General features: G+C 52.1%; 2 protein-coding genes and 1 long non-coding RNA gene across 16 annotated transcripts in view; 2 read left to right on the forward strand and 1 right to left on the reverse strand.

Moving 5' to 3' along the window:
* Positions 1 to 14: 14 nt before the first annotated feature.
* DAP3 (death associated protein 3) lies at positions 15 to 15,773 on the reverse strand. Of its 8 annotated transcripts, none has more exons than XM_054050661.1 (14): positions 15,614 to 15,773; positions 13,362 to 13,408; positions 10,362 to 10,484; positions 8,231 to 8,332; positions 6,893 to 7,001; positions 6,499 to 6,591; positions 5,263 to 5,393; positions 4,101 to 4,181; positions 3,551 to 3,709; positions 2,570 to 2,629; positions 1,478 to 1,595; positions 1,304 to 1,393; positions 1,049 to 1,113; positions 15 to 119 (listed from the first exon to the last, which is right to left on the reverse strand). In XM_054050661.1, the coding sequence occupies exons 2-14, from the start codon at positions 13,401 to 13,403 to the stop codon at positions 81 to 83; spliced, it is 1,212 nt and encodes a 403-aa protein (XP_053906636.1). In that variant the 5' UTR covers positions 13,404 to 13,408; positions 15,614 to 15,773; the 3' UTR covers positions 15 to 80. The 8 variants fall into 8 exon arrangements, 7 of the variants coding, with proteins under 7 accessions (XP_053906636.1, XP_053906635.1, XP_053906634.1 ...); XM_054050660.1 differs by having other exon boundaries at positions 1,049 to 1,166; positions 1,478 to 1,618; XM_054050659.1 differs by having other exon boundaries at positions 1,049 to 1,166; positions 1,478 to 1,642.
* Positions 3,613 to 15,606, forward strand: LOC128849320 (uncharacterized). Of its 3 annotated transcripts, XR_008447322.1 has the most exons (6): positions 3,613 to 3,740; positions 3,836 to 4,065; positions 8,210 to 8,340; positions 9,300 to 9,428; positions 11,926 to 12,125; positions 14,284 to 15,606. It is a non-coding gene; the product is annotated as an uncharacterized LOC128849320 (long non-coding RNA). The 3 variants fall into 3 exon arrangements; XR_008447321.1 differs by lacking the exon at positions 14,284 to 15,606 and having other exon boundaries at positions 11,926 to 12,649; XR_008447323.1 differs by lacking the exon at positions 14,284 to 15,606 and having other exon boundaries at positions 3,836 to 3,969; positions 11,926 to 12,649.
* A 1,301-nt stretch (positions 15,774 to 17,074) lies between the features above and the next one.
* The window catches only part of ASH1L (ASH1 like histone lysine methyltransferase), a 59,399-nt gene continuing 48,986 nt past the window's right edge, over positions 17,075 to 27,487 (forward strand). For 3 of the 5 annotated variants that reach the window (XM_054051187.1, XM_054051188.1, XM_054051190.1), the window contains exons 1-2: positions 17,075 to 17,261; positions 25,509 to 26,031. In XM_054051187.1, coding sequence (XP_053907162.1) covers positions 25,609 to 26,031 — 423 coding nt within the window. In that variant the 5' untranslated portion in view covers positions 17,075 to 17,261; positions 25,509 to 25,608. The remainder of the gene's footprint in view (positions 17,262 to 25,508; positions 26,032 to 27,487) is intronic. The other 2 variants (XM_054051189.1, XM_054051191.1) reach the window with 2 other exon arrangements.

The following is a 27,487-nucleotide window of genomic DNA, read 5'->3' on the forward strand; positions in this document are numbered from 1 at the left end:
GACACCGGACACACCGACACGGGCTTTATTTCGCTACAGGGGCCCCGCCAGACGCTCGAGCTGCCGCGGGTTGGAGCCGCTCAGGAACCGCAGCTCCTCCTTCCCCTCCTCCGTGTGCGCTGCGCGACGGGACGGGCTCGTCACGGACCTCCCCCCGAACCCCTGTCCCTGGACCTCCTACCCCCGCCTCGGTCCCCGGAACCCCCCGTGCCGCACCCCGATCTCACCCCTCCCCGTACCCCCTGGTTCCCGCACCCCGATCTCCCCCCTCCCCGTACCCCCCCTGGTTCCCGCATCCCCTCATCCCGCACCCCGATCTCCCTCCTCCCCGTACCACCCCTGCTTCCCGCATACCCTCATCCCGCACCCCGATCTCCCTCCTCCCCGTACCCCCCTGCTTCCCGCATCCCCTCATCCCGCACCCCGATCTCCCTCCTCCCCATACCCCCCTCGTTCCCGCATCCCCTCATCCTGCACCCCGATCTCCCTCCTCCCTGTACCACCCCTGCTTCCCGCATCCCCCTCATCCCACGCGCCGATTTCTCGCCCCATAACCCCAATTCCTGATGCTGCCCGTAACCCCTGTCCCCCCTGCCCCCCAATCTCCCCTGTGCCCCCTGCTTCTCACATCCTGCCCCCCCCGCCCCCCGCCGTGGTCCTCAGCCTCCCCCTGCCATCCTGGTTCCTGGACCCCTCACACCCTCCCTGCCTCCCACTCCCTCCCGTAACCCCTGCACTCCCATCCTGGACCCTGTACCCCCTCGTTCCTCCCCCAACCTCTGTCCCTGGACCCTCCCATCCTGCACCCCAGTCCCCCCCAGTCCCTGCACCTCCCATCCCAGCCCCTGCTCCCCTGGCCCCCTTTTGCCCTGGCTCCCACAACCCCTGTACTGGACACCTCAATCCCCCTGTGGACTCCCCCTGCCTCCCTCCGGTCCCTCCCTGCCCCATCCCGGACCCCAATCCACCTGCAGCCCTCGGCCACCACTTGGCCCCAGATTCCGTTCCCCCCTGGACCCCCCCAGCTCGCCCCGGTGCCGGTGCTGACCTCTCGGGTGCTGCAGCCAGCGGCAATGCCGGTAGTACTGATAGCAGCTCTCGAACTCAGCTGCGCTGTAGTTAGAGACCAGGATAGGGATGAAGGGATCCAGCACATCGAAGCCCTCCTGGGGGAGCAGGGAGTGAGCAGAGTGTGCCACAAAGGATGAAACTGCAGGGATGCAGATCCCACTGCCCGAGCGGGACACAGCTCCCAGCCCGGGAATCCTGTTTGTATCCCAGCGTGGGAAGGGCCCAGACTCACCTTCCCCAGCAGCTCTTGCGGCAAATAGGCAGAACGGGGTTTGAAAAGCGAACCAGTCTGGCTGAGGGTCGTCACGACAGCCCCTCCACTCTGGAAGGCAGCGCAGAAACCCTTTAGAATCAATGTGTAACAACTCCACAAGTGCAGAATCCTCCTCTGTGATCCCACATTTACTGCAGTTCCAGAGTTCCCCATGCTGGTTCCAATGGTCCAAACTATTCCTCTCCAACAATGCCCCTCTGTTCCTCTCTTGTGAGACCTCCTCTGGAATACTGTGTCCAGTTCTGGAATCCTCAATGTAAGAAGGACATGGAGCTGTTGGAACAGGTCCAGAGGAAGCTACAAAGATGATGCAAGGGCTGGAGTACCTCCTGTACGAGGACAGGCTGAGAGAGTTGGGGTTCAGCCTGGAGAAGAGAAGGCTCCCAGGAGACCTTAGAGTGACCTTCCAGTACCTGAAGGGGCTCCAGGAAAGCTGGAGAGGGGCTGTTCATAAAGGCTTGTGGGGATGGGACGAGGGGGAACGGGGATAAACTGGAGAGGGGCAGATTTAGACTAGACATTAAGAAGAATTTCTTCACCATGACAGTGGTGGGACATGAACAGGTTGCCCAGGGGAGGTTGTGGCTACCCCAGCCCTGGAGGGTTTCAAGGCCAGGTTAGATTGGGCTTGGAGCCCCTGAGCCAGTGGGAGGTGTCCCTGCCCATGGCAGGGGGTGGAACTGGATGGGCTTTGAGGTCCCTTCCAACCCAAACTATTCTATGATTCTATGACTACATGAACCCTTGCCACACCCAGCGCAGGGGACGCACAGCTCATGCTCCCAGTGCTGTGTCCAGACGCGTCACTCACCTCCAAATGGCTTTCTGTGCAACCAACCCATCTATTTTAGCAATTTCTCCACATCCTTTTAAACCTGAAGGCGCCCTGTCAGAGACGCTGGCATGCAGGGCATTGAAAACAGAGCGCGAGTTGCTCTCCTACACTAAAACGTTCAGGAACCAAAAGCCCTCCTTAGTTCAAAGAATGCGTTAATGGTAATTAAACCCCTCCGGCTTGGGGCGAGACACTTGGGTTTCGCACAGGAATCGGGAACAGCACTGTCTGTTCTGACCTGACCTCTTGGGCGATGCAGGAACCCTGTGCCCGTCCTCTGTCGCTGAAGGAACACAGCGATGTGTGATGTTATATTTGTAGCTTTACACTTCCCAACCTGCGGTTTTAATTGCTGGGAATAACGTACCCAGCACATGGACCCAACTCACCCAGTCGTTCCTCATCATCTTCCTCAGGTTGTACACAAGTGTCAGTTCCTCTGGAGAAACCTGAGGGAGACGGCGTCTTATTTTTTGCCAGCAGTTTTTATCTGAGACATAAATTCCTCCTCCCCTGCTTTAAACTAGGCTGGAGGGGTCATTTGCATCTTTTAGGCACATTTTTTCTCTTTGATTTTACTTTGTACTGTGATCCTGCCCCTAAATTCAGCTCTGGTGAGGCTGCACCTTGAATCCTGAGTTCAGTTTTGGGCCCCTCACTCCAAGAAAGACCTTGAGGAGCTGGAGTGTGTCCAGAGAAGGGAACAGAGCTGGGAAGAGGCTGGAGAACAGGGGTTGTGGGAGCAGCTGAGGGCTCTGGGGCTGTTTAGTCTGGAGGAGGTTGAGGGGAGACCTCATCGCTCTCTGCAGCTCCTGGAAAGGAGGTTGGAGTGAGGTGGGTGCTGAACTCTGCTCCCAAGGAACAAGTGATAGGATGAGAGGAAATGGCCTCAAGTCGTACCAGGGAAGGTTTAGATTGGATGTTGGGAAAAAATTCTTCACTGAAAGGATTCTTGGGCAGTGGCAGAGGCTGCGCAGGGCAGAGGGGGAGTGCCAATCCCTGGAGGGGTTCAAAAACCACGTGGCCGTGGCACTTTGGGACATGGTTCAGTCAGCATGGTGGAGTTGGGGACAGTTGAACTGGATGAACTTGGAGATCTTTAGACCTTTTCCAACCTTAACAATTCCACGATTCTATCCAGCCTTACATAGAGAAATGCCCAAATCTCTCCCACTGTTGTAAGACTTTTCTTACCGAGAGAACTTTCTTCAGTAAGAATTGCCTCAAGCACAGGATGACTTTTCGCAGGTCCCTCCAGCCAGCAAAGCGACATACCCATCCCTCAGGGGTTACCGTGGAACTTAACCATGACCAAAAGGCTCTCCCCAGCTCTCCCAACACAAATATCATCAGAGCAGGTCCCTCCTTACAGGACTTTTGTCTTCCTTTTTCAGCGTGGTCCTTCCCCAGAGTGCATTGACGCCATCCACCGCCACAAGGAGCCGGAAGAAGCCAAGGTGACATTGCTGCTTTATCTCTTTCAGCACAACCCCAACAGCGTCGCTGGCGTTTCTCACACGAGCTAAACCCTGTAAAAGTAGGAAAAGGCACAGAACTCAGGTTGGTTTTCCTGTTAACATGTAATGCAGGCAACTGTGAGAACTGTCTGCTCATTCTAAGAGGGAAGGAAGATAAATGACGACTTGTTCTTTCAGAGGATCTGGCTGAAGGAACCAAGCATCAAAGACATGGGAGGTTTCAAATTCTGATTTTTGCTTCCCCTCCAAGTCCTCTCACAACTTCCAGATCCATCCCATCTTCCACAGTGGTTTTTGTAGCCACTTTGTTGGTAAGGAAATGCTTTCCGTTTCCCAGAACTTGTTTCTCAAAGTTCTTTCCAAGCAATTTGTTCCATGAACACAACGATGGAGACTTTGAACAAAAGGTGAGACAAAGCCAGAAGCAGCTCCAATTCCTTACCTGCTCCACCACCTCACCCAGCGGTCTGCCCTCCTCCGTGCTGTCTCGTTTGCCCCACACATATTTTCTTTGTGTTTTTATCTGTGGTAAGAGAACTACAATTAGAGTGGGGACTAAGCAGCACGTAGGCAGCTTAGCAAGCCTGGAAGCCAAGATTCCCAGTTCTTTGCCAGCGTTAAAGACTAGTGCAGCGCCTGGGAGAAGCGTTTGTTGCAAAGAGCCAGTCCCACAGCAGGGATTGGAAGTCTTTCTTTTCAAACAAAATGTGAATTCTAGTGGAGGGCAGGGGCTACGTGTTTGATGCGACACGACTGCATGTGAGAACACACAAAGCGTTTCTTCTAAACGAGCAAATCTAGAGTGCTTGTCAAGGTGCTCAATCATAAAATTGCTTGGTTGGTTTGAGATCACTGAGTCCAACCTTCCCGGTCCACTACTGAACCATCTCTGAGCATCTCATCCATCCGGCTTGTAAATACCTCCAGGGATGGGGACTCAACCACCTCCCTGCGCAGCTCATTCCAGTGCCTGAGAACCCTTTTGGTGAAGAAATTTTTCTTGATGCCCAATCTGAACCTGCCCTGGTGCAACTTGAGGCCATTCCCTATCACCTGTCACTTGGGAGAAGAGACCAACACCCATCTTGTCACAACATCTTTTCAGGGAGTTGTAGACAGTGATAATGTCTCCCCTGAGCCTCCTTTTCTCCAGGCTGAAGAATCCCAGGTCCCTCAGCCATCTTCCCCAGCTCCGTTCCCTTCTCTGTCTGTGCTCCAGCCCCTCAAGGTCTTTCTTGGAGGGGCCTAAAACTGGATTCAAGGTGCAGCCAAACCAGCACTGAGCACAAGGGGACAATCCCATCCCTGCTCCTGCTGGCCACCCCATGGCTGATCCAAGCCAAGACGTTGGGGCCTTCTTGGCCACCTGGGCCACTGCTGGCACATGATCAGCTGCTATTGACCAGCACTCCAGATCCTTTTCTGCCAGGCAGCTTTCCAGCTGCTCTTCCCCAAGCCTGGAGCTGCATAATGGTGTTGTAACTTGACCTTGTTGAACCTCATCCCATTAAAGAGAGGAAGCTCAGATGCACACAGGCCCTGAGAGAGAATCCCATGGGGAGTTCTTAGCCACCAACCAAAACAACCTGACAGGCTCTACGAACCTCTTTTAGGAAGCGCTCGTTTGAGGTTTTGAAGTTCTTCAGCCAAAAAGATGCTTGCAAAGGCTGATCGAGCCGATCTTTGTTGTAAGAAGACTGCAAAAGCTCCCTGCAGTTTTTCACCCAGAGATGAGCTGTAAGAAAATACAACAGTTGCTTTTTTATTTCACTCAAAATCATTGCATGAGTTGGGTGGTGGGGGATGTGTTTGTACGTCTTATCTTTATCCTGCTACACCAGTAAGAAGAGTCTGTCGTCCTTGATGGAGAAGATTCTCTTGGGAACAGAGCAGGTCACACAGACCCACACTCAGTCTCTCGTCAAATATGTTAATAGCGGAGAAAGAAAGACTGACCACGAGCACATGAGAGCAGGCAACAATAACTAATTATTTTGCATAATTTGGGGGTTTTGTGCTATAGAAGTCTTCTCCACTATAGAATCATAGAATACTTTGGGTTGGAAGGGACCTGAAAGATCATCCAGTTCCAACCTCCCACCGGATCCGGGGCTCCAAGGCCTATCCAACCTGGCCTTGAACACCTCCAGGGATGGGGCAGCCACAGCTTCCCTGGGCAACCTGTTCCAGGGCCTCCCCACTCTCATGGTGAAGAAATTCCTCCTTATGTCCAGTCTAAATCTGCCCCTCTCCAGTTTATCCCCATTCCACCTTGTCCTATCACCACAAGCCTTTGTGAACAGCCCCTCCCCAGCTTTCTTGGAGCCCCTTCAGGTACTAGAAGATGCTCTAAGGTCTCCCTGGAGCCTTCTCTTCTCCAGGCTGAACTCTCTCAGCCTGTCCTCGTACAGGAGGTTCTCCAGCCCTCGGATCATCCTTGTTCTTCCTCTGGACCATTTCAATAGTTCCATCTCCTTCTTCTGTTGAGGATTCCAGAACTGGACACAATACTCCAGTTGAAGTCTCTCTCAAGAGAGGAACAGAGGGGCAGAATCCCCTCCCTCCCTGCTGGCTGCGCTGGTTTTGATGTAGCCCAAGATACAGTTGGCCTTCTGGGCTGTGAGCGCACATTGCCAGCTCATATCAAGCTTCTTATCAATCAGCAGATAACTTGCTGTGCCGTACCCCATACCCTTGTCTTGAAGCAGCATAGAATCATGGAATGCTTTGGGTTGGAAGGGACCTTAAAGATCATCCAGTTCCAACCTCCTTGCCACTGGCAGGGATATCTTCCAGATAATCGTATGTGTTTGATGTAGTAACAGTGTTGGTGTTCTTACCATCTGGGATGTGCAGCACCAGCCAGCCTTGCCTTGAGCAGTAGTGAACCACGTGACACAAAGTCATGGTCTTCCCGGTTCCTTTCTCACCATCTCCAACACTGACTGTCAAGGAAAATCTTCAAAAAACCCCACTTCCATTTACACTTGACTGTAATTCTCTCGCAAAAGCAATATCAAGGGTCATAAAAGCAAGGATGGTGTTCCATCCTTAGGCAAGCCCAGCCTAAAGAGGTCCTTCTCTCTGTGTCTCCCATCCCACTACATCAGAACTGATCGTCCCAATAACTGTGCTGACAGCCCTGTTCGTGGATCTGTACCACAAGGCAAAACCAGCTGAACTCAGCTGCTCGTCTTCAACTTGCATGCTATCATCAGGTAATAAAAAAGATACAGATCACGTATCTGACAGCTGGGTGCGCGAAGTTAGACTTTTTCAAGTAAGCAAAGAGTTCTAGAGCTGGTTTTCGCACCATCAGGCAGGCTTCGTTGAAGGTCTTAATCTGAGAAAAGGAACAGAATATGAACCTGCAGCCAGGTGCCGGCCCATTAGAGCTGCTCCTGGCCTAACTCCGTCTCTGATGGGTGCTCTGCAGGGTCAGAATCTCCACTGCTCCCACCTTGTCAGCCAGGCCCATCCCATTTGCATATGAGCGTTATCAGGTTGGCCAGGCGTGACTTCCCCCTGTGAAGCCATACTGAGCACCCCGATGGCTTTCTTGTCCTTTCTGTGCCTGGAAATCGTTTCCAGGATTTGCTGTTCCATCACCTTATAGAATCATAGAATGGTTTGGGTTGGAAGGAACCTCAAAGCCCATCCAGTTCCACCCCCTGCCATGGGCAGGGACACCTCCCACTGGATCAGGGGCTCCAAGGCCCATCCAACCTGGCCTGGAACACCTCCAGGAATGGGGCAGCCACAGCTTCCCTGAGCAACCTGTTCCAGGGCCTCCCCACCTCATTGTGAAGAATTTCTTCCTAATGTCCAATTTAAACCTTTCCCCTTCCAATTTAAAGCCATTCCCCCTTGTCCTATCACTTCATGTCCTTGTAAAAAGTCACTCCCCAGCTTTCCTGGAGCCCCTTTCCGTACTGGAAGCTGCTCCAAGGTCTTCCCCAGCCTTCCCTTCTCCAGGCTGAACAACCCCAACTCTCTCAGCCTGTCCTTGGATGGGAGCTGCTCCAGCCCTCCGATCATCTCCATAGTCCTCCTCTGGACTCCCTCCAACAGATCCATGCCCTTCTCATAGTGAGAACTCCAGAACCTTCCCAGAGATCGAGGTGAGGCTGACCAGCCTGTTATTGAATCAAGTCAACCACCTAGAATTACTAACTCACAGATAAGAAATCTGTTCCTAAACCCAACATGCAGTCAACGTTGGCTACTGATGGAGTCTGGTCCCCTCATGGCATGATCCATCTCACAAGAAATCAAGAGACGAGATTTGTTTGTTGCTGACACAAACTCATTTCATGCTGCAGCCCATTACATACAGAAACGTAACTGCAGGCAATAGTTCTGTAACTCATTATGTACTCAGAGATGAAAAATATTGGATAGAAAGTCACCTAAGATGGAATCCTCACACCCTTCTGCCACTGTTGGGGTTAGGCTGGCTCTTATCTTTTAGATGATATAGATAGTGAGGACCAGGAACAACAGGAAAGCATCCCAGTTACCTAATTAATCTGGTTCTTCCGTTCCCTAAAGATCTGCTCCAGGACAAAGTACCTGCTGCTGGAAGCGATGGGGCAGTCCGTGTGGAAACACAGCCTTCACCTCCTCAAGTGGGATGGTGTAGTGGCGACCCTCGTGGTGCTCAGCGTGGTTGGCCTGGAAAGGTAAGACGTAAACCGTAATACTTGGGAAAGTCCAATACGTCTTTTCTGGATACAGAAGACCTGGGAGAATGGAAAGGGAAGGAACGCGCAGTCTGAGTGAGTGGCTGCTTACTGAGAGTCAGGAGAACTTGCGTATTAAGGTAAAGCGGGAAGTGCGGTGTTGGGACAATCCTGGCAGATAGAATCATAGACTGGTTTGGGTTGGAAAGGACCTTAAAGATCATCCAGTTCCAACCCTCTGCCACAGGGATGCTGAGGAAGAGTCTAAATTTAGACAGGATGTCCTACCTGGCAATACACAATAAAGAGACTCCTCGAGCATGTGTATGAACTTTTGTGAGCACCGGTGGCCCTGTGCTTCAGGAATTTATCTTGTCTTCTATCAGTCAGCTCATACTTCTGGTCACCACACCATGCTAAGAGAGGTCTGATCCCCTTTTGGAATCTGCTGGAGTCAGAGTTACTTTCTTAAAGTCTGTGACAAAACCATGTTCTTTGCTGCCTCTCCACAATTCCTGAGGCACCTCAAATCCTGGGTTCAATTTTGGGCCCCTCTCTCCAAAAAAAGACCTTGAGATACTGGAGGACAGGGCAGTGCCTCCTGGACTGCAGGATTTACTTTGGTACAGCAGGATTCCAGGAACCCATAGGTTTGCCAAACTGTTTAGAGGAAGAAACCTATAAATAAATAGGTTTCTATTTCAAAAAAAAAAGGTAACTTGAAAGGCAACTTCAGCAAACCGCTCTCTACGCCACTTGAGTTTCCAATGTGGTGTTTCCTGGTCAGTAGCTGCTCTGCTGCAAGGAGATGCTACTGGACATGGGCTAGAGGGAAGACCTGCTAAGACAGACTTCAGTCTATGTCCAAGCAGGGTGTATTTCAGACTCTAGACTGGATTCCCTGCATGAGTTTTCCTGCACGTGTTGGACACATGTTGGCAGCGCCCGTCTTTCTGCAGGGCAGCGTTATCTATGGACTCAGACAGAGTAGCAGTGCTCCGGAGACCACTTTCATTCTCAGTTTCACCACTGACTTGCTGCATAACCTTGGGCACATTCCTTCGCTCTTCAGCTCCTGTGTCTGTAAGGTGGGTCAGGATCATTATCCTCATGTTCAGTCACTTGGAGTTTTGCTAAGGGAGAGGTATCTAAAAGCTAAGCCTTATTAAAAATTCAGTTTTTATCTGGTCTTCTTAATTAATTTTTAATGGGACTTGATGGCGGGCAAGAAGGGGTGCAGGCAGAGCTCTTGGGTTTGAGGCGAGCCAGCGGAGCCTCTGCTGCAGCACGGCAACTCCAAGGAACGCCAATCTGATAAATTAATACGCAACAGCGGTTGTCGCCAAACATCAGGCACATGAAGTCAGAATGCCAAAGTCAGTTGCCTGGCAACGTAAATGGCAGGCACAGGACAGCGGAGACAATCCTTGCCATCTGGACTCTTCTAGGCAATCTATAGAGACACTGGCATCACGTGAACGAGATCATCTGCATGCTGCTGTTTCCATAGAGACCCCAGAGGAATCAGGATTGAAAGACTCCAATTACAGAGGCAGAGAAAAGCACCTCAAAGGCTGTGAGGCTGAAATTATGATGCTGGAGGGCTGTGTGGCACTGAGGTCATCTGGGGTGTGTTTTTTATCCCCCTTGATAGCCAATTTAGGGAGGTTAGTCAAGGAAAAATAACATTGAAGTTGAAATTAATGGTGTCTGATGACAAGCTAAGCCACATCTGAGCTTCTACAACACCTAATCTGCTTCATCCATGCAACGCAGAGAATGAATCAATACTCGTTCCCAAGAGCTTTCAGGCAGAGACCAGCCCTGCCCTGTTTAAATGCAGGCAGGTGCATTTCGTTGGGCTGGGATCACGGTCTGGATGCCTGTTGTTCAGCCCACGAGCTTCCTTTCCTAGAACAACACCATCTCCACAAGCACTCCTGGCTCCAGCAGGTCCATGGGCAGCCTGATAGAACCTGGATACTCACTGTCTGACGATAACGACTGTAGCAGTAACTCACCGGGTCGTTCTCGCTGGTGTAGAAAACTGCTCTTGGTCCTTCTGCCGGTGTTTGGACATCCTGTTTGACAAGGGAGCTTAAGCAATCCTTGGCTGCCGTATGGAGGGCGTACCGATGGTCCAACTAAGGAAAGAAAAAGGCAAAGAGACAACAAACTTCTTAGCAGTCAAAGGTCACTGGTAAAAAAACTCAGGTAGCAGTTTGTTTTGGAAGCACGTTATGACTGGGTCAAGGCAGCACACGATCAGAACCGAATTCTCTGCCTTTAGTATAAAAACTCATCATTAGAACATATCTCCCATTTAGATGCCTGCATTAAACTGTTTCCACCCAGTTAAGCCACCGACCACCCCAAGCCCTGCAGAGAGCCAAAGTCTGGAGGAGTTGCCCCCTTCAAGGCTGCTTAGAAGCACACGTATAGCCCTGAGGTCTTATTGCTAGGAAGGTTCCACGGAGTTTCTGCCTGCACTGATGAATAGCAGCTCCTATCTTGCAAATTCGAGCTGTCTGGTAATCCATAATCACTTCAATTATCGAGGGATTAGTGCAGCGCTGCCCACTATTTGATATTTATAATTACATTCCCTGCACTGGGTTTCCTAACTGTGTCCCTGCATACAGACCCTTTCATTACAACACAGACGTGGCTGAGAAACAGAAACAGCCAGCTCAGCCGATTCATTCTTTTTTTCCACCAACAAACCACTAAAATGTGCTCGTAAAGCCTGGCCAAAACAGGCAAGGAGGTGTGTAGTAGAAGGACAAGCGTTTTATTATGTTACGGGGATAGAAAACATGAGTGCTTGTCAATGACTAAAACCCCCGCATGCTCCAAGCAAGCAGAACCGAGAGCTTCTCTTCATCTTCCTGATGGAGGAGTTGCAGGATCCAAGTGTAAACAGAGCAAGAAGTTTCCTGTTTTCATAGAATTGCAGAATGGGTTGGGTTGGAAGGGACCTTAAAGATCACCCAGTTCCACCCCCTGCCATGGGCAGGAACACCTCCCACTAGATCACAGGGTGCCAAGCCTCATCCAACCTGGCCTTGAGCACCTCTGGGGATGCAGCATCCTCTGGTATTTTGTCAGTCTGTGCCGATGACAGCGGCCATAAACTGAAGTTTTGGGACAGGAATAGCCGTTTCCATGCTCCACAGCGTGGTGCCCTGCTGCTGTCCTCCCAGTGTTCTTCTGCAGGTGTCCAAGGAGAGGTTGGACGGGGCTTGGAGCCCTCTGATCCACTGGGAGGTGTCCCTGCCCATTGCAGCAGGGATGGGACTGGATGATCTTTAAGGTCCCTTTCAACTCAAAGTATTTGCTGTATCTATATGAAATCCAGAAGGGCTCAGAAGGAAGTGTGATGTTGGATTATCCCACATCCCTCCTGAATCCGCATTTCAGCGCTCACTCTCCCTTCAGGGAAGGAATTCGTAGAATGGTTTGGGTTGGAAGAGACCTCAAAGCTCATCTGGTTCCAACCTCCGTGCCATTTACAGCTCTGGGTAGTAAATCCTAACACATTCATAAGGTTCTTGCACCATCTTTTAATGCTGTTTATCTCTGCAGTGTAGAATGGATTTCAGAGCATGTTTCCATCTGCCAAAAGACAGAGCAGTCTAACGTGAATCCCTGAAATGGCAGCGAACCATCACGTGGTGCACGGAGATTAATCACAAAGTCATGTGCCGTAAGGTGGAGCTGTTCCTACACAATTCAGCGCATCTTTGTCTCCAGAAAAGGCTGCTTATTTCATCAAGGCTGACATCGTAAGTACAGCACTGAATCCCACCTCTGGAAACAAGGAATTTCACCACCATCCTCCAACAGTATCACCATGTGCCAGGGGAAAAGATTTAAAGACGACAGCAAATAAAACAACTGGAATTCTGTAGCAGTAGGAAGTAATTCCAGGTCATAGAATGGGTTGGGTTGGAAGGGACCTCAAAGCCCGTCCAGTCCCACCTCCTGCCACAGGCAGGGATACCTCCCACTGGCTCAGGGGCTCCAAGCCCCATCCAACCTGGCCTTGAACCCCTCCAGGGATGGGATCTGGGGGTTCTGGTGGACGTCAAGTTGGAATCATGGAACCATGAGATGGTTTGGGTGGGAAGAGATCTCAAAGATCATCCAGTTCCAGCCTATGGGCAGGGACACCTCCACTGGCTCCAAGCCCCATCCAACCGGGCCTTCAACACCTCCAGGGATGGGGCAGCCACCACTGCTCTGGACAACCTGGGCCAGGGCCTCCCCACCCTCACAGCAAAACATTTCTCCCTAAGATCTCATCTCACTCTCCCCTCTTTCAGCTCAAAACCGTTCCCCTCGTCCTCTCCCTGCCCTCCCTGATCGAGAGCCTCTCCCCAGTTTTCCTGGAGCCCCTTTCAGTGCTGGAAGCTGCTCTAAGGTCTCCCTTCTCCAAGCTGAACAACCCCAACTCTCTTGGCCCAATGCAATGCTAATTTGTTGTGTTGATCGTAACACCTGGAAGCTTCACTGCGGATGCAGTGCTGCCATGTTGCTGTGGCAGAGCTGATATCGCCACACGAACCTGAAGCACTGAGCCACCTTTGGGAAAGTCACCACTCTACCAGCAGCCCGTGGTGAAAGAACAGACATTCTATTCTGTATAAAGGGCTTTTTCCTTTGCCAAACAAGTAGATTCTCTGTTTTCTGAGAAATGCTGGCAGTGAAGATGTAGAATTTCAGCATTCTGGACATTTCAGAATGCCAGACTTCAGTCTGCTAATGAGTGTCTTATTTAAGTCAAAAATCCAGGCTTGTTGGCACATCCTCTCTCTACCTATGAGAGGGAAATGGAGGAGGAGGGACACATACAAGCTATCTCTCTTTCATTTACCCGTAACAGGGTTTGACCCAGCCACCTCATAGCAGACACCACATTTTTAGACTATTAATCTCACTTTTCACTGCTGTAAATTGTCAGTCTGGGACTCAGGACAGCTGAAATACTGGAAGCAGCACCACGTTGTTGCACCACTTACCTTTTGAGGATGGCAGACAAGTCCTCTCAGGCTTCTCAGCATTTTTCCTGCAGAGACAGAAGGGGATTTTTTAGGTTTTCTTATTATGTTTCATTGCATAGAATGACAAAACAACTCCACACAGAGGGATTTTAATTTTGAAAAGATTCCTTATGTTCTTTCCCCTAACGATCAATGCACAACACACATTTGGAAATCAAACTCCAGTTATGCTACTGCAAGAACCGGTGAAGCTCTCAGCCCGTGGAGGCTGCCGTGGTTATTTTACTTTGCTGTGCGAGGATGAACAGCAGAAGAAGAAGGAAAAATCCAGTTCCACACGAGAATATTTCCCATCTGTTTCAAATGGCAGGTTTAACAGTAAAGAAAATAGGGATGGGAAAGCAGTTTTCTAAACCACCACTCGCCAAATTCAGGAGGCACAAGAACCTGAAAGTTTCTGCTTAATTCGGACCCCCCAACATAGAATAGTTTGGGTTGGAAGGGACCTCAAAGCCCATCTAGTTCCACCCCCTGCCATGGGCAGGGAGACCTCCCACTGGCTCAGGGGCTCCAAGCCCCATCCAACCTGGCCTTGAACCCCTCCAGGGATGGGGCAGCCACCACTGCTCTGGGCAGCCTGTTCCAGGGCCTCTCCACCCTCATTGTGAAGAAATTCCTCTTTTATGTCCAGTCTAAATCTGCCCCTCTCCAGTTTACCCCCATTGCCCCTCATCCTGTCACCACACGCCTTTATGAACAGCCCCTCCCCAGCTTTCTCAGAGCCCCTTCAGGTACTGGAAGGTTGCTATAAGGTTTCCTCAGAGCCCAGCTCTCTCAGCCTGTCCTCATACGGGAGGTGCTCCAGCCCTCAGATCATCTTTGTAGCCTTTTCTGGACCCATTCCAACAGCTCCATCTCCTTCTTCTGTTGAGCTTTCCAGAACTGGACACCATCCTCCAGATGACATCTCCCCAGAGAGGAGCAGAATCCCCTCCCTCCCTGCTGGCCACGCTTCTCTGGATGCAGCCCAGGACACGGTTGGTTTCTGGGCTGCGAGCGCACGTTGCCAGCTCACATCGAGCTTTTCATCAACCAGCACCCCAAGTCCTCCTCTTCAGAGCTGCTCTCAAGCACATCATGCCCCATCCTGATTGAAACTGGGGATTGCCCCAACCCAGGAGTAGGACTTTGCACTTGGCTTTGTTGAACCTCCTGAGGTTCGCACAGCCCTGCTTCTCCAGCTTGTCCGGGTCCTTCTGGATTACATCATGTCTTTGGTGATAGAATTCTTTAACACGAGTGGTGAGGGCTCTTTGATAGGGTTTGTCGAGAAGAGCTTTAGCAGAGGAGATTAAAACTGCTGCCACTTGGCAGATCTGTGCTTGGATCAAGAACCATCCGAATCTGCAGGCTGTCAGCAAAATCCTTGCCTGCCCATGGTCCTCAGGAAAGACTTTATAGATGGGGAATATAATTTGCTAGTGAAATTATGCAAAAAACCCTGCTGACATCAGGAAGGGATCTGAACCTGCCGCGTCTCTGGATTAAATGAAAGACAAATCCCTGCTTCCTTGCCTTCTGGATTTCCTGCTGCCTGAAGCCAGAACCACAGGGACGGACCACGGAGACAACTCCAAGCTGAGCCTGGTGCTGTGGGGACACGGTCCCCCAGTTTGCCTCCACCTTGCTCCGTGATTTGTCTCTTTTTCTGTACTCAGGGCTCGGATCACAAAGAGGCACAATCAATATCAACTGTTATCGCTCCCATTGAGCTACAAATGGGGGCATTTATAAACCGGGAAAGCTGAAATCCTCTTAATAAAACCTGCAAAAGGCTTCTCTGGGGCATCTGCAGCTCCTGGGCCGGTACCGGGGGCTTCTCTGGGGCATCTGCGGCTCCTGGGCCGGTACCGGGGGCTCCTCTGGGGCATCTGCGGCTCCTGGGCCGGTACCGGGGGCTCCTCTGGGGCATCTGCGGCTCCTGGGCCGGTACCGGGGGCTCCTCTGGGGCATCTGCGGCTCCTGGGCCGGTACCGGGGGCTCCTCCGGGACATCTGCGGCTACTAAGCCGGTACCGGAGGCTCCTCCGGGACATCTGCGGCTACTAAGCCGGTACCGGGGCTGCCCTCGGGGCATCTGGTCGCCCTGGGCCGGTACCGGGAGCTGCCCCTGAGGTATCCGCTGCCCCCAAGATCACATCCACCGCCCGCCGCTACTCTTCTCCCACACCCCCAGGCCTGTACCGGGCGCTACCCCAGGCCCGCACTCACCGCCACCGCGACCCCACGGACAGCACCGGAAACGGCGAATGACACGCAGCCACTACGGGTGCCGAGCAGCGAAGTGCAGCCGCTACGGGTGCTGGGCAGGGACACTCGGCGCAGGACCCGCCCAGTGTTGCCCCAGCGAGGCTCGTCCGGCCCGGAAGGGGCGTGGCCAATCAGAAGAGCGTGACCAGTCAGACTGGGGCGTGGCCGCTCGGAGGGAGTGTGACAAATCGGAGGCGTGGCCAACCAGGAAGAGGCGTGGTCAACCCGGCCGGGGGAAGGGCGTGGCCTCCATGAGGGGGCGGGGCTTGACGGGGCGAGGCCCTCGCAGAGGGTAGAACACTGGTAATGCTGCACAGAAAGGGGCTTGGTCTTCTGAGAGGGGGCATGGCAGCGCGGAGGGGGCGTGGCCGGTAGGAGGGGCTTTCCTGTTGAAGAGGCGTGGTCATCCTATGTGGGGAAGTGGCCTGGTGCGCAGGGGGCGTGGTCACTCGATGGGGCGTATCTCCCCGTAGGAGGCTCGGCCATCTCTCATGGGGGCGTGGCTGCGTGAGGGGGCGTGACCATTCCTGCATGGGGACGTGGTCTGGCAGTGAGGGTGCGTGGTTACCCGGATGTGGCCTCTGCTTGAGGGGCGTAGCCTGTCGCGAAGGGGGCGTGGTCATTCCCACATGAGGGCAAGGCTGCGTGGAGGGTGTATGTACTGCTGCACTGGGGGGGGGGGGCATGACCATTCCCTCATGGGGCCGTGGTGGCGAGTAGAGGGCGTGGCCTGGCACGTAGGGGCGTCTCTTCGTGGATAGGGCGTGGTCTGGCCTGGAGGAGGCATGACCATACAGCTTGAGGGAGTGGCTGAGTGGTGGAGGCGTGGTCTGCTGCACAATGGGAGGGGCCTATAGTATTCGGGCATGGCCATACCACAAATGGTCATCTAGGGGGCGTGGCCTGCCGTATAGGGCCATAGCCCGAGGGGGAGTGGCAGAGTGGAGAGGCGTGGTCTAGCACGGAGGGGGCGTGAACTCTCTTGTAGGGGGCGTGGTTGTAGAGCGAGGGAGCATGGTGGGGCATGGTCTGATGTGTGTGGGCGTGGTGTGGCATATGGGGTGTGGCCCAGTACGGATGGGCGTGGTTTGGTGGGGGAGTGGTCAGAGCATGAAGAGGCGTGTTTTCATGTAGGGGGAGTGGCCTGGCGCACAGAGGGTGTGGTCTTCAGTTTAGGGGCGTGGCCATAGCCTAGAGGGTGTTGGCCTCGCGAGTGGGCGTGGTCTGACGCGTAAGGGGCGTGACCATTCTACCTGAAGGCGTCTACTCACGGAGGGGGAGTGGTGATAGCGCGAGAGGGCGTGGTCTCTCATGAGGGCGTGGCCTGATGCATGGGGCGTGGCCTAGAATGCGGAGGCGTGGTCACAAGGCAGGTAGGCGTGTTCGCCCCGAGGGGGCGTGGCCTGGCTCGGTGCGGGCGGGGCGCTCGCTCGCGGTGGAGGAGCAGTCGCCGCCATTTTGGTTTCGCCGCCTCGGCTCGGAGCAAGGGCTGAAGCGGCGGCCGCTCGGTCGGTCCGGGTCCCGGGCTGGGCCCCCTCCGCGCGGGCGGCCGGGGGGATGCGGCGCGGAGGAGCCCGACCTCGGCCCCGGCCGTGTTGGCGCTGACACGGTGAGCGACGAGCGGGCGGGGAGCGCCCGAGGCCCGGAGCCGCCCCGGGCCCGCGCCCCCGCCCCGGGCCGCGATCGCGGGGACAGCGGCGGCGGGCGGGGATCGCTGACAGCGGGGAGGGGGCGGGGATCGCTGACAGCCGCGGGGGGGGGCCCGCCGTGACAGTAGCGGGGGGCGCGGGTCTGGGCCTGCGCGCTGACAGCCGCGGCCTCACCTGACGGGAGAACCGGGAACGGGGCGGGGGGGGGGGGGAGCGGCTCGGGACGGGAACCGGGGGGGGGAGGGGAGGGGAGGTAGGGGGAAGAGAGGCCTCGCCTGTACTGGGACCGGAGAGGGAGGAGAATGGGGAAACGAGGAGCGGGAATGGGGAGATGGGGAGGGGGAACGGGGGCACCGGGGAGGGGGAACGGAGAGGGATAACGGGAGCACTGGAGGGGGAACGGAGATAGATAACGGAAGCACTGGGAGGGGAACGGGGTAACGGGGGCACAGGGGAGGAAGAACGGGGAAACGAGGAGGGGGAAGGGAGACGGGTAACGGGGGCATCGGGGAGGGGGAATGGGGAAACGGGAGGAGGGAATGGGGAGAGCCTAGAGGAGTAACGGGGATACCGGGGAGAGGGAATGGAGGCGGGACTGAATAGGGGCACCGGGGAGAGGGAACGGGGGCACCGAAGAGTGAGAACGGGGGAACGGGGGCACCGGGGTGGGGAAAGAACGGGATGGGGGAGCCCGGCTGAGTGGGGGCACCGGGGAGGGAGAATGGGGGCACGGGAGGGGGAACGGGGAGAGCGAGGAGGGGGAATGGGGGCACCGGAGAGAGAAGATAAGGGCCAGGCTGAACGGGGTGCATTGGAGGGGGAGAGAGCAGGTGGAGGGGAAGCCTGTCCTGCTGACCAGGGGGGAGAACGGGGCACCGGGGGAGGTCTGCCCTGCTGCGCGGAGGCACCGGGAAGGGAGAACGAGGCCTGGGCTGAACGGGGGGAGAGAGGGCACCGGGGGAAGAGCATGGGAGGGAGGGCCTGGCTGAACTGGGGCACCGGGGTGGTGGAACAGGGGAATGGGCTGAACGGGGGCATCGGGGTGGGGGGAGAGCATGGGAAAGGGGGGCCCGGCTGAACGGAGGGAGCGGGGGCACCGGGGAGGAGAGTGTGGGTAGGGGTGGCCCTGCTGAACGGGCACCGGGGGAGAACGGGGGCACCGGATGGGAAAGCAGGGAAGGAGGGGAGGGTTCTGCCCTGCTGAACGGGGACACCGAGAGGGAGGGTTCTGCCCTACTGAACTGGGGGGCACTGGGCAGGGGGCCCTGCCGTGCTGAACGAGGGGAGAAGGGGGGCACCTGGGGGGAGGGCACAGGACGGGGGGGGACCCTGCTGAGCGGGGCGGCGGGGAACGGGGAGGGAGAGTGAGGAAAGGGAGGGGGAACGCGGGAAAGGGGGTGGTTCTGCCCTGCTGAATGGGGGGAAAGGGGACACTGGGAGGGGAAGAACAGGACCCCGGGGGGGAGAGTGGGTAAAAGGGGGGCCCTGCTGAATGGGAGTACCCGGGGGGTACACCCTGCACTACTGGATGGGAAGAGAATGGAGACACCGGGGGGCTGAGCATGGAAAGCAGTGGCGAATGTGGGGAGCGGGGGCACCGAAGGAGGTGGTGCGAAGAATGGGAGCACCGTGCGGGGTGGGGGGACCCTGCCCTGCTGAACGGGGTGGGGGGCACTGTGCAGCGTGCGAGGACCCTTTCCCTGCTGAATAGAGGGCAGTGAGAGCACCAGGGAGAGGAGGTGGTCCTGAGCTTGGGGCTTGCCAGGCTGTTTCTTTGGCTTTTGTGGCTTTTGGGATATTCCCGGAGCAGTGGCTGAAGACTTTTTTTGCTTGCAATGCCCCACAAAAATCATACTTCTGAAATATTACTTCCATTGGATTTTTAATCCTATTTTAGTTTTACTGAGCGGTAGTTTGGGATTAGGCGGTCGAGCCTTATGTACCTTAGCCTCACCCATCTCAGATCAGAACCCAAAATGTTTTGCCATTCCTTTCTTTCTGTTAGATAGTCACCCGACTTCCTAATGTCTGTTTTTCACCCTTGGTTTGTGGTTCCTGCACCCTGGTAATTACCTAGCAGGGAACTAGAAACTACTTGGTGGTTCCTGCACCCTGGTAATTACCTAGCAGGGAACTAGAAACTACTTGGAATATGGGTTTCTGTCCTGTGGCCTCAGGACACACGTTTGTGCTCTCCTGGTAGTTGGGTGTTGACAGGAGGAGCCAGGAAGGGAAACTTGAGGTGGTGGGGTCTCACTCTGGCTTTCCAGTCTTATCAGGAGAGATCTGGGGAGCCTGGACTGTGGCACACGATCATAGTAATGATCTGTGACTGTGCGTTCATACATTCAGATACTCTGACTTCTCATTTTCCGGAGCAGTGTCCCTTTTTTGCACCTTGCCTTGCTTATTGTGATTATCTTCCTTGCATCGATGTACTTGCAAAAGCAGTGTTTTCCAAGACTGCGGCATTTGGGGTGAATCCTGAACATCTCCTGTTTCCTGGGGTCATCCTTGAGGGCCTTGTGCCCGTCCCCAGTGCCTCTGCTGCTGTGTGAACGGGGAGGTTTAGCAGCTGGTTGAACATATGGGTAGAGATGGGCTCTAAAATCATCATCTGTCTGGCTGCTTGAGTCCTTAAGAAGCATTCTTACTCGAAAATTAAAGCTCCAGTAGCTTTTCTCAACTGTGTAAGAGTATACGATGGATTTTTTCCTTATTTTGAGGGGGTCTAAGTGCATCTTGGTTTTAAAGACAAAATTATCGCAACTTCTTTGTGGACTTAAGTTACGTTTGATCGCTACAGGCAGTCAATAGCCATCTAAAAAGCACTACATGTTTGAGTGATAATAAAGAGTAAAATAATTGGTGTCATAATTTATAAGCAAAAGCAGCTTGTTTTCAGAAGTTTAAACTGTCTTTGAGGATACAAAAAGCGGTTTAAACCCTTGGTGCAAGAGGTAGGCTTATTGATATAAATAATAATGCTGTTGTCACAAGAGGAAAATGCAAATAGCACATAGAGTTACTGAATTATAGTTATTTTTAAATAAGTATTGTTGTCAAATGGATTGTTAACTTTAGAAAGAACACCTTAATTTGTGCTGCTATTGGCAAGAGGTCAATGTTTGCCATGGTGGATGCATTTCTTCCCCTTCGTTGCAGTCATGTCATTCATCTCACGGCTTTCAAAAAGGAAAATATTCTGAAATGCAAGCCTAATGTGATTATTCTGCACCAGTAAAATTAGTGTTGGTTCCTGATGCTCTGTATTGCAGCAGTACCTGGTGTGCAGCGTGGCTCACCTGTGTGGGGCCGGTCGAGCGCTGGGGGAGTTTGGTGTTGTCTGTAGGTTGTGTCAGGAGTTATAGATGAAATCACAGAATCAGGGAATGGTTTGAGTTGGAAGGGACTTCAAAGCCCATCCAGTTCCACCCCTGCCATGGGCAGGGACACCTCCTACTGGATGGGGGGCTCCAAGACCCATCCAACCTGGCCTTGAACCCTTCCAGGGATGGGGCACCCAACACTGCTGTGGGCATCCTGTTCCAGGGCCTCCTTACTCTCAGTGTGAAGAATTTCTTCCTAGTGTCTAATCTAAATCTTCCCCCTTCCAATTTAAAGCCGTCCCCCCCTCATCCCCCCTCTGCACTCCCTGATCAAGAGTCCCTCCTCAGCTTTCCTGGAGACCCTTTGAGTACTGGAAGCTGCTCCAATGTCTCCCTGGAGTCTTCTCTTCTCCAGGCTGAACAACCCCAACTCTCGCAGCCTGTCCTGGTAGGAGAGGTGCTCCAGCCCTTGTATCATCTCTGTGGCCTCCTCTGGACCTGTGCTAACAGTTCCATGTCCTCCTTATGCTGGGGATTCCAGACCTGGACACAGGGCTCCAGATGGGCTTTCATGAGAGCGGAGCAGAGGGGCAGAATGCCCTCCCTCACCCTGCTGGCCACGCTTTTTTGGATGCGAGTGCACATTGTTGGCTCATGCTGAGCTTCTCATCAATCAGCACCCCAGGCCTTCCGCAGGGCTGCTCTCAATCACGTCATCCCCAACCAGGAAATACTGGATCACTGCGTCCCTTACGTTGTCTTTTACTAGGTGGGTAAAAATAACGGAGCATTTTGTGCAGAAAAATCCATTGAAAAGCATCAGGCGTACAGATTCCTCTCAGGAAGTTCCTGAGCCACAAATTTAGAGGCTGGGAGAATATTTTAGTAGAATTAGCACAACGTACGTGTGGGTTTTTCTCTTTTCCCTAGGCAGTGAGTGTTGGCTGATGTTGAGACTCACAACCTGAGGCTAAACACGGCTTTGGTCTGATCAAATACAGGGTTTGTTATGCAGTTTTTAGCAATTTCACATCAATTTGCATATGAAACAACAAAATTATCAGGCAATCAAAATTCAATCTGGTGTTCCCAGACCTCTCAGGGTCGGTCAGGTAGGATGGCAGAGGGAAAGGGAAGATACTGTAGAGGGAAAGGGAAGATAGCAGGAGAAGCACTGCTTCCAGTTTTCCTCCCAGTGAGGTGTGACCTGTCGTGCCTGCCCACTACCTTGCTTCCTACAAAACCCGTGTCCTATTGCCATGCCTGCTCCCAGCACAGGGACCACACTGGCTGTGCTGGGAATGCTGCTGTGGGATATTCTCCTCCACCGGACAGGTACTTCATTGTATTATGGCTCCCATTTGTGAAACGCTCCGTTTGTCACCTCAAACAGCACCAACAGGAACTTTATTTCTGACAAACGTGTCTATCTCTAAACATCTGAGAAATCGTCACAGAGGTGATCCAGGGTCCTTGAATCTCTGTTGTCATGACTCCAGTGCTCCGGGTTGCTGCCTGGGATATGGGATGTGGAGAAATACAGTGGGCGTTTTATGACACATTTTATTCTCCTTTTGAGAAAGAACATCTGTGTGTGGTAGCTGTCTCCCCGAGCAGAAGAAAAGATGTGAGGTGCGGGAGAGGCGATTCATAGAATCCTGGAATTGTTTGGTTGGAAAAGACCTTTGATTGAGACCAACTGTCCCTGTCCACTACTGAACCAGATCCCTAAGCACTTCATCTGCCCAGTTTCTAAATCCTTCTAGGGATGGAGACTCCGCAGCCTCCCTTGGCAGCCTCTGCCAGTGCCTGTAACCCTTTTGGTGAAGTCATTTTTCCTGATGTCTGATTTGAACCTTTCCTGGCACAACTTGAGGCCATTCCCTCTCGTCTGGTTGTGGGATCCCACAGAGTTACTGGGATTCAGACACTCAGCTGAATTTGTTTAACGTCCCCTGGAGCTGAAACAATGGGAAGAACCAAAAGAAAAAATACTCCTCTTCCAAATATAAAATCACAGTATGTTTTCATCAACAAAAAGCCGTAGCAGGCGTGAAGATGACGCAATAAATTGGACAGAGGGAAGGAAGAATCTCATTTAATATTGCTGAGGGAGTGGAGACACACACAAATCTAGGAGCTGGTGGCATAAGTCAACCCTTAGTATTTTTTTTTCTGGTAAAGTAGGGAATCAGAAGAACAGAAATCTTAGCAGATAATGGGCAAAAAGGGCTTTGGATGCGTCCAGAGGGAAATAAGAGTGAAGAATAGGTATTAAAACTGTATTTGGCATTAGAAAAGTCATTAATGAACACCATTTAGTCCTAGGTAGCGCACGTCAAACCAGATGTTAAAATGCTTCCTAGTTAATCTTTTCAGGGAAGAACAGTTACAGGAGGGATTTGAGATCTACAGAATCTACTGGATGAGAGAGGGAAGTTTGATGTGGTTTGCGTCCTTGGAGGGTGGCTGGGACATGTATTGATCAGGATTTGTGAGGCTGTGTAGAGATTTGATCATAGATGGGTCTTAATCTGGCAAAATTCTGGCGAGCCGAAGATCCCATGGATGAGTTTGCAAAATGTGGATTGGAGTCCCCAGGGAAATAGCAATTTCTTTCATCATAAAAAGTTTTTAAATACAAAACATTGGTGTTGCTTTTATCACTGCACTGAACTACTGCCTAAACAACTGAGCAGCTGCCTAAAAGGAGGTTGTAGCGAGGTGGGTGCTGGTCTCTTCTCCGTGGAAGCCAGTGACAGGACAAGGGGAAATAGCCTCAAGATGTACCAGGGGAGATTTAGGTTGGATATTGGTAGGAATTTCTTTACTTGAAAGGGTTGTCAAGCAACAGCAGTAGAAGAGGCTGCCCAGGGAGGTGGTGGAGTCTCCATCCCTGCAGAGGTTTAAAAGGCGGGTAGATGTCATACTTGGGACCATGGTCTAGTGGTGGACTTAGAAGGGCTGGGTCGATGATCAGACTCAATGATCTTAAAGGTCTTTTCCATCCAAAACCATTCTGTGGTTTTAACTGTGGCTGCCATGGTCTGGCTGCTTGTTTGCATTGACATCCACAAGGAGATTTTAGGGCACGATCTACGAGAAGAATGGTCAGGATCCTGTAGAGCAGGGCACATGGGGCAGGTGGATTGCAAGGAGCAGAGGGAAAGCAGTGGTGTTACTGCAATAAAAGGAAAATAAGAATTCATCTGCTGGCTTAGAATTATTTAATTGCTGGCTGGTGTTCCCTTGTGTGTTGGCATGTGCGAAAAAGCCCATTTTTGGTGACTCAGTGTAGCCTGATAGAACATTGGGCCGTGACCTAGGAGCAGTCACTGCCTTGCTTTCTGGCCCCTCTTGGCTCTACCCGTTTTTTCTAGTTGTAAAATGGAGATTTTATCCAATTACCTCTGGTATGATGAGTAATAGCAGTGGTTTGGATTTTTCAGGATTGATTGAAAACTCATAGCTGCAGATACAAATCCCTTGTAATAACGTGGATGGAAGATGTGGAAATCAGTTTCTCTGAGGATGCAGGTGATGAAGCCTTTCTAGCAGTTTGCATTCTGTGTTCTCAGAGCATTTCTTCCATCCTCCCTAATCCTGGCATCCGTCTTCCAGCCTGTGGCTGCTGCAGTTGCCTTCGTGTCGCCTTTCACGTTCCTTGTCCTTCCCTGTTTTTACACAGCACTTCTGTTCACTGAGCCACTTCAAACACCGCCTCCTCCCGGCTGGGTTTGCTCAATTCTTGTCAGGCTCAAAGGCTGTGGGACCTGCCCAGTGGCAATGGGCTCTGGTCTGCATGCGCCAGCCTGCCAGGAGGCCAAATGTCACAGATAATTGCTGAGCTCACAGAAACCTTTTTGAAACCATTGAAACTCATTTTGAAGTTCATTGAAACCGTTGAAATCTTTTCATAGTGTTCCTAACAATTCAGCCTCAATAATTATAGGGAAGATGAGAACAGAAATCGTGCAAGTTTGGTTCCTGTGATGCTCTTTTCAGTACATTGGGGTTTATTCAGACCTGTTTCTGACTTGCTTAATTTTCAAAAATGATGGAGTTATTCAAATGATGAAGATATTTAAACACTTTTTGCTTAGAATGCCCCTAAAACAAATATGTCCACTTGGGTGGAAAAATACATTAATTATAAACACCTAAGGGTGTCTCTGATGATGGAAGTGTGGGCTGTGCTGTTCCCATGCTCATTGAAGAACATGATGGTGTGTGAATGTAGCTGGCGGGATTTTTTCTGTTCTTCCATCCTGCTTCCCGAATGATGGGAAGCATTCACTGGTAAGAAGATTTTGCAGCGTGTTTGTAAACCAACGCACACTCGGGTTCAGCTCAGGTGATTAAAATCGGATTGTCTCCGGGTTTGGCATGCTTTATCAGAGGTTCCACTATCTGCGCCGTTCCTGAGCAGTGGCAGCGCTGGGAGCAGCTGGGCTCTGCTTTTAAATAAAAAGAATATTTTCATGGAGTCACAGGATGATTTGTGTTGGAAGGGACCTCAAAGCCCACCCAGTTCCACCCCCTGCAATGGGCAGGGACACCTCCCACTGGCTCAGGGGCTCCAAGCCCCATCCAACCGGGCCTTGAACCTCTCCAGGGATGGGGCAGCCACCACTGCTCTGGGTAACCTGGGCCAGGGCCTCCCCACCCTCACAGGGAAATATTTCTTCACAAGATCTCATCTCAATCTCCCCTCTTTCAGCTTCAGATTGTTCCCCTTCATCCTCTTCCTGCACTTTGTGATCAGGGACCCCTCCCCAGTAGCAATCAAAATATGACTGATTGCTTTCTAATTGTTTTCAATATTCATGGCATTTCTGATTGAAAATCAAAATTTACCTCTGTCTTTTCTTTCTGCAGAGTAAAAGATGCTGGCTGCCAGTAGTAGAATAGATCTTCTGTGGAACATATCTCTGTAAATCTTCCCTGACGTTACTCAAAGGCATATATTCCGCCTGTGATGGACCCTCGGAATACTGCTATGTTAGGCTTGGGTTCTGATTCTGAAGGGTTTTCTGGGAAAAGCCCCTCTGTGGTAAACATTGGCACGTTGGTGGAAAAAGGAGAAGCAGAGCTCGAAGGCTGCACTAAGGAGGACGACGACAGCAAGAAGAAGAATCGGGAGGGAAGCAGCACAGAGAATGGGAAGAATGAGGCTCTGTCTGATGCGCAGCAACAGTTTTCAGTGAAAGAAACAAACTTTTCGGAGGGAAACTTGAAACTGAAGATCGGCCTTCAAGCAAAGCGGACGAAAAAGCCTCCCAAGAACCTCGAGAATTATGTGTGCCGGCCTGCTATAAAAACCAGCATCAAGCAACCTAGAAGGGCCCCGAAGAGTGGGAAGATGACAGATGAGAAGAACGAGCACTATCCTTCGAAACAGGTGAGTGGTGTATGTGTAGCACTCTGCAAGTCAGAGCGCATCACAACTGTATTGAAACGTTTCTGGCAGCACTGTATGATCGTTTTCTACTGGTTTTCCATATAATCTCTGATATTAGAATCATAGAATGGGTTGGGCTGGGAGGGACCTCAAAGCCCATCCAGTTCCACCCCCTGCCATGGGCAGGGACACCTCCCACTGGATCAGGGGCTCCAAGCCCCATCCAACCGGGCCTGGAACCTCTCCAGGGATGGGGCAGCCACCACTGCTCTGGGCAGCCTGGGCCAGGGCCTCACCACCTTCATCATGAAGAATCTCTTTCTCATGTCTAATCTAAATCTACCCCCTCATAATTTAAAGCCATTTTCCCTCATCCTGCTACTATGGGCCCTTGTAAAAAGTCACTTCCCAGCTTCTGGAGCCCCTTTCAGTACTAGAAGTTGCTCTAAGGTCTCCTTGGAGCCTTCTCTTTTCTAGACCGAACAACTCCAACTCTCAGCGTGGCCTTGTACGGGAGGTGCACCAGCCCTCGCATCATCTCCATGGCCCTTGATAGGAAAACATGCTTTTGCTCTTCCATATCTTGGCAACGTTGTGTTTTTTAGCAGCAATGAGAGGTTATTCCCGTGTTAGCTGGGAAGTGTAAATTACGTAGATTAGTCATAGTGTAATTCTTAGTCTCCTGTGTAGAACAAAGTGGGGAGTCTTATCTCTGCTGCAGTGGGGCTAGGAGTTTTCTGTGCTTGTCTCTAGTATCTGGATTTGTATTTATTTCTGACCTGTTAGCACTGTTGGTTTGACGCTGTCCAATGAGCTTTTCGAGCAATGCACAGAAAGTAAAAAGTACCTCTTGGTATGTTAGCAAACAGCCCGGTGATAAATGCATGGAAAGGAAGTGGCTTAAGGGATGTGCCAGGTATTTTCCAAATGTAAGGAGACAGCCCTGCCTTCAGGATGTCTTGTTTTTTATCGTCTGCATAATATAAAGAGTAAGAGCAGCAATAGCAGATAGGGGAAATCAGGAGACGTGGCAGGAATTACAAATGTGGTTGCACAGATGCTGAATTTTAGAAATGCTGTGTTACAGCATGTGCTTTTCTCCAACATACCTAGGAGTTCTGCTAACTAATACCGTGGTAGTGAATCCTCTCCACACTCCGACTCCTTTTAGTTGTCACCTGCTGACTTAAAGCAGAATTTTCTCCCTCCACTCCTGGTTTTCTTGTAGTGGTCTGTATTTCCTAAAGGGCCTGTAGTGATAGGATGAGAGGGAACGGCTTTAAATTGGGTAGGGGAAGATTTAGGTGAGATCCTAGGGAGAAATTCATTATAATGTCAGTGGGAAGGCCCAGGTTGCCCAGAGGAGGGGTGGCAGCTCCATCCATGGAGGTGTTCAAGGCCAGGTTGGATGGGGCTTGGAGCCGTTGATCCACTGGGAGATGTCCCTGCCCATGGC

The sequence above is a fragment of the Cuculus canorus genome, chromosome 28 (assembly GCF_017976375.1).
Source record: "Cuculus canorus isolate bCucCan1 chromosome 28, bCucCan1.pri, whole genome shotgun sequence".
In the NCBI taxonomy this organism is placed as follows: Eukaryota; Metazoa; Chordata; class Aves; order Cuculiformes; family Cuculidae; genus Cuculus; species Cuculus canorus.

Excerpts from the sequence above, each read along its gene's own strand:
- DAP3 (XM_054050659.1), bottom strand. The coding sequence starts at position 13,403 with ATGCTGAGAAGCCTGAGAGGACTTGTCTGCCATCCTCAAAAG. Across the intron at positions 2,630-3,550 it reads AAAAGGAAGACAAAAGTCCT|GTTTCTCCAGAGGAACTGAC; the intron begins GTAAGGAGGGAC and ends CGTCTCCCTCAG. Across the intron at positions 1,643-2,569 it reads AGATGATGAGGAACGACTGG|CTTCCTCTGGACCTGTTCCA; the intron begins GTGAGTTGGGTC and ends TCATCTTTGTAG.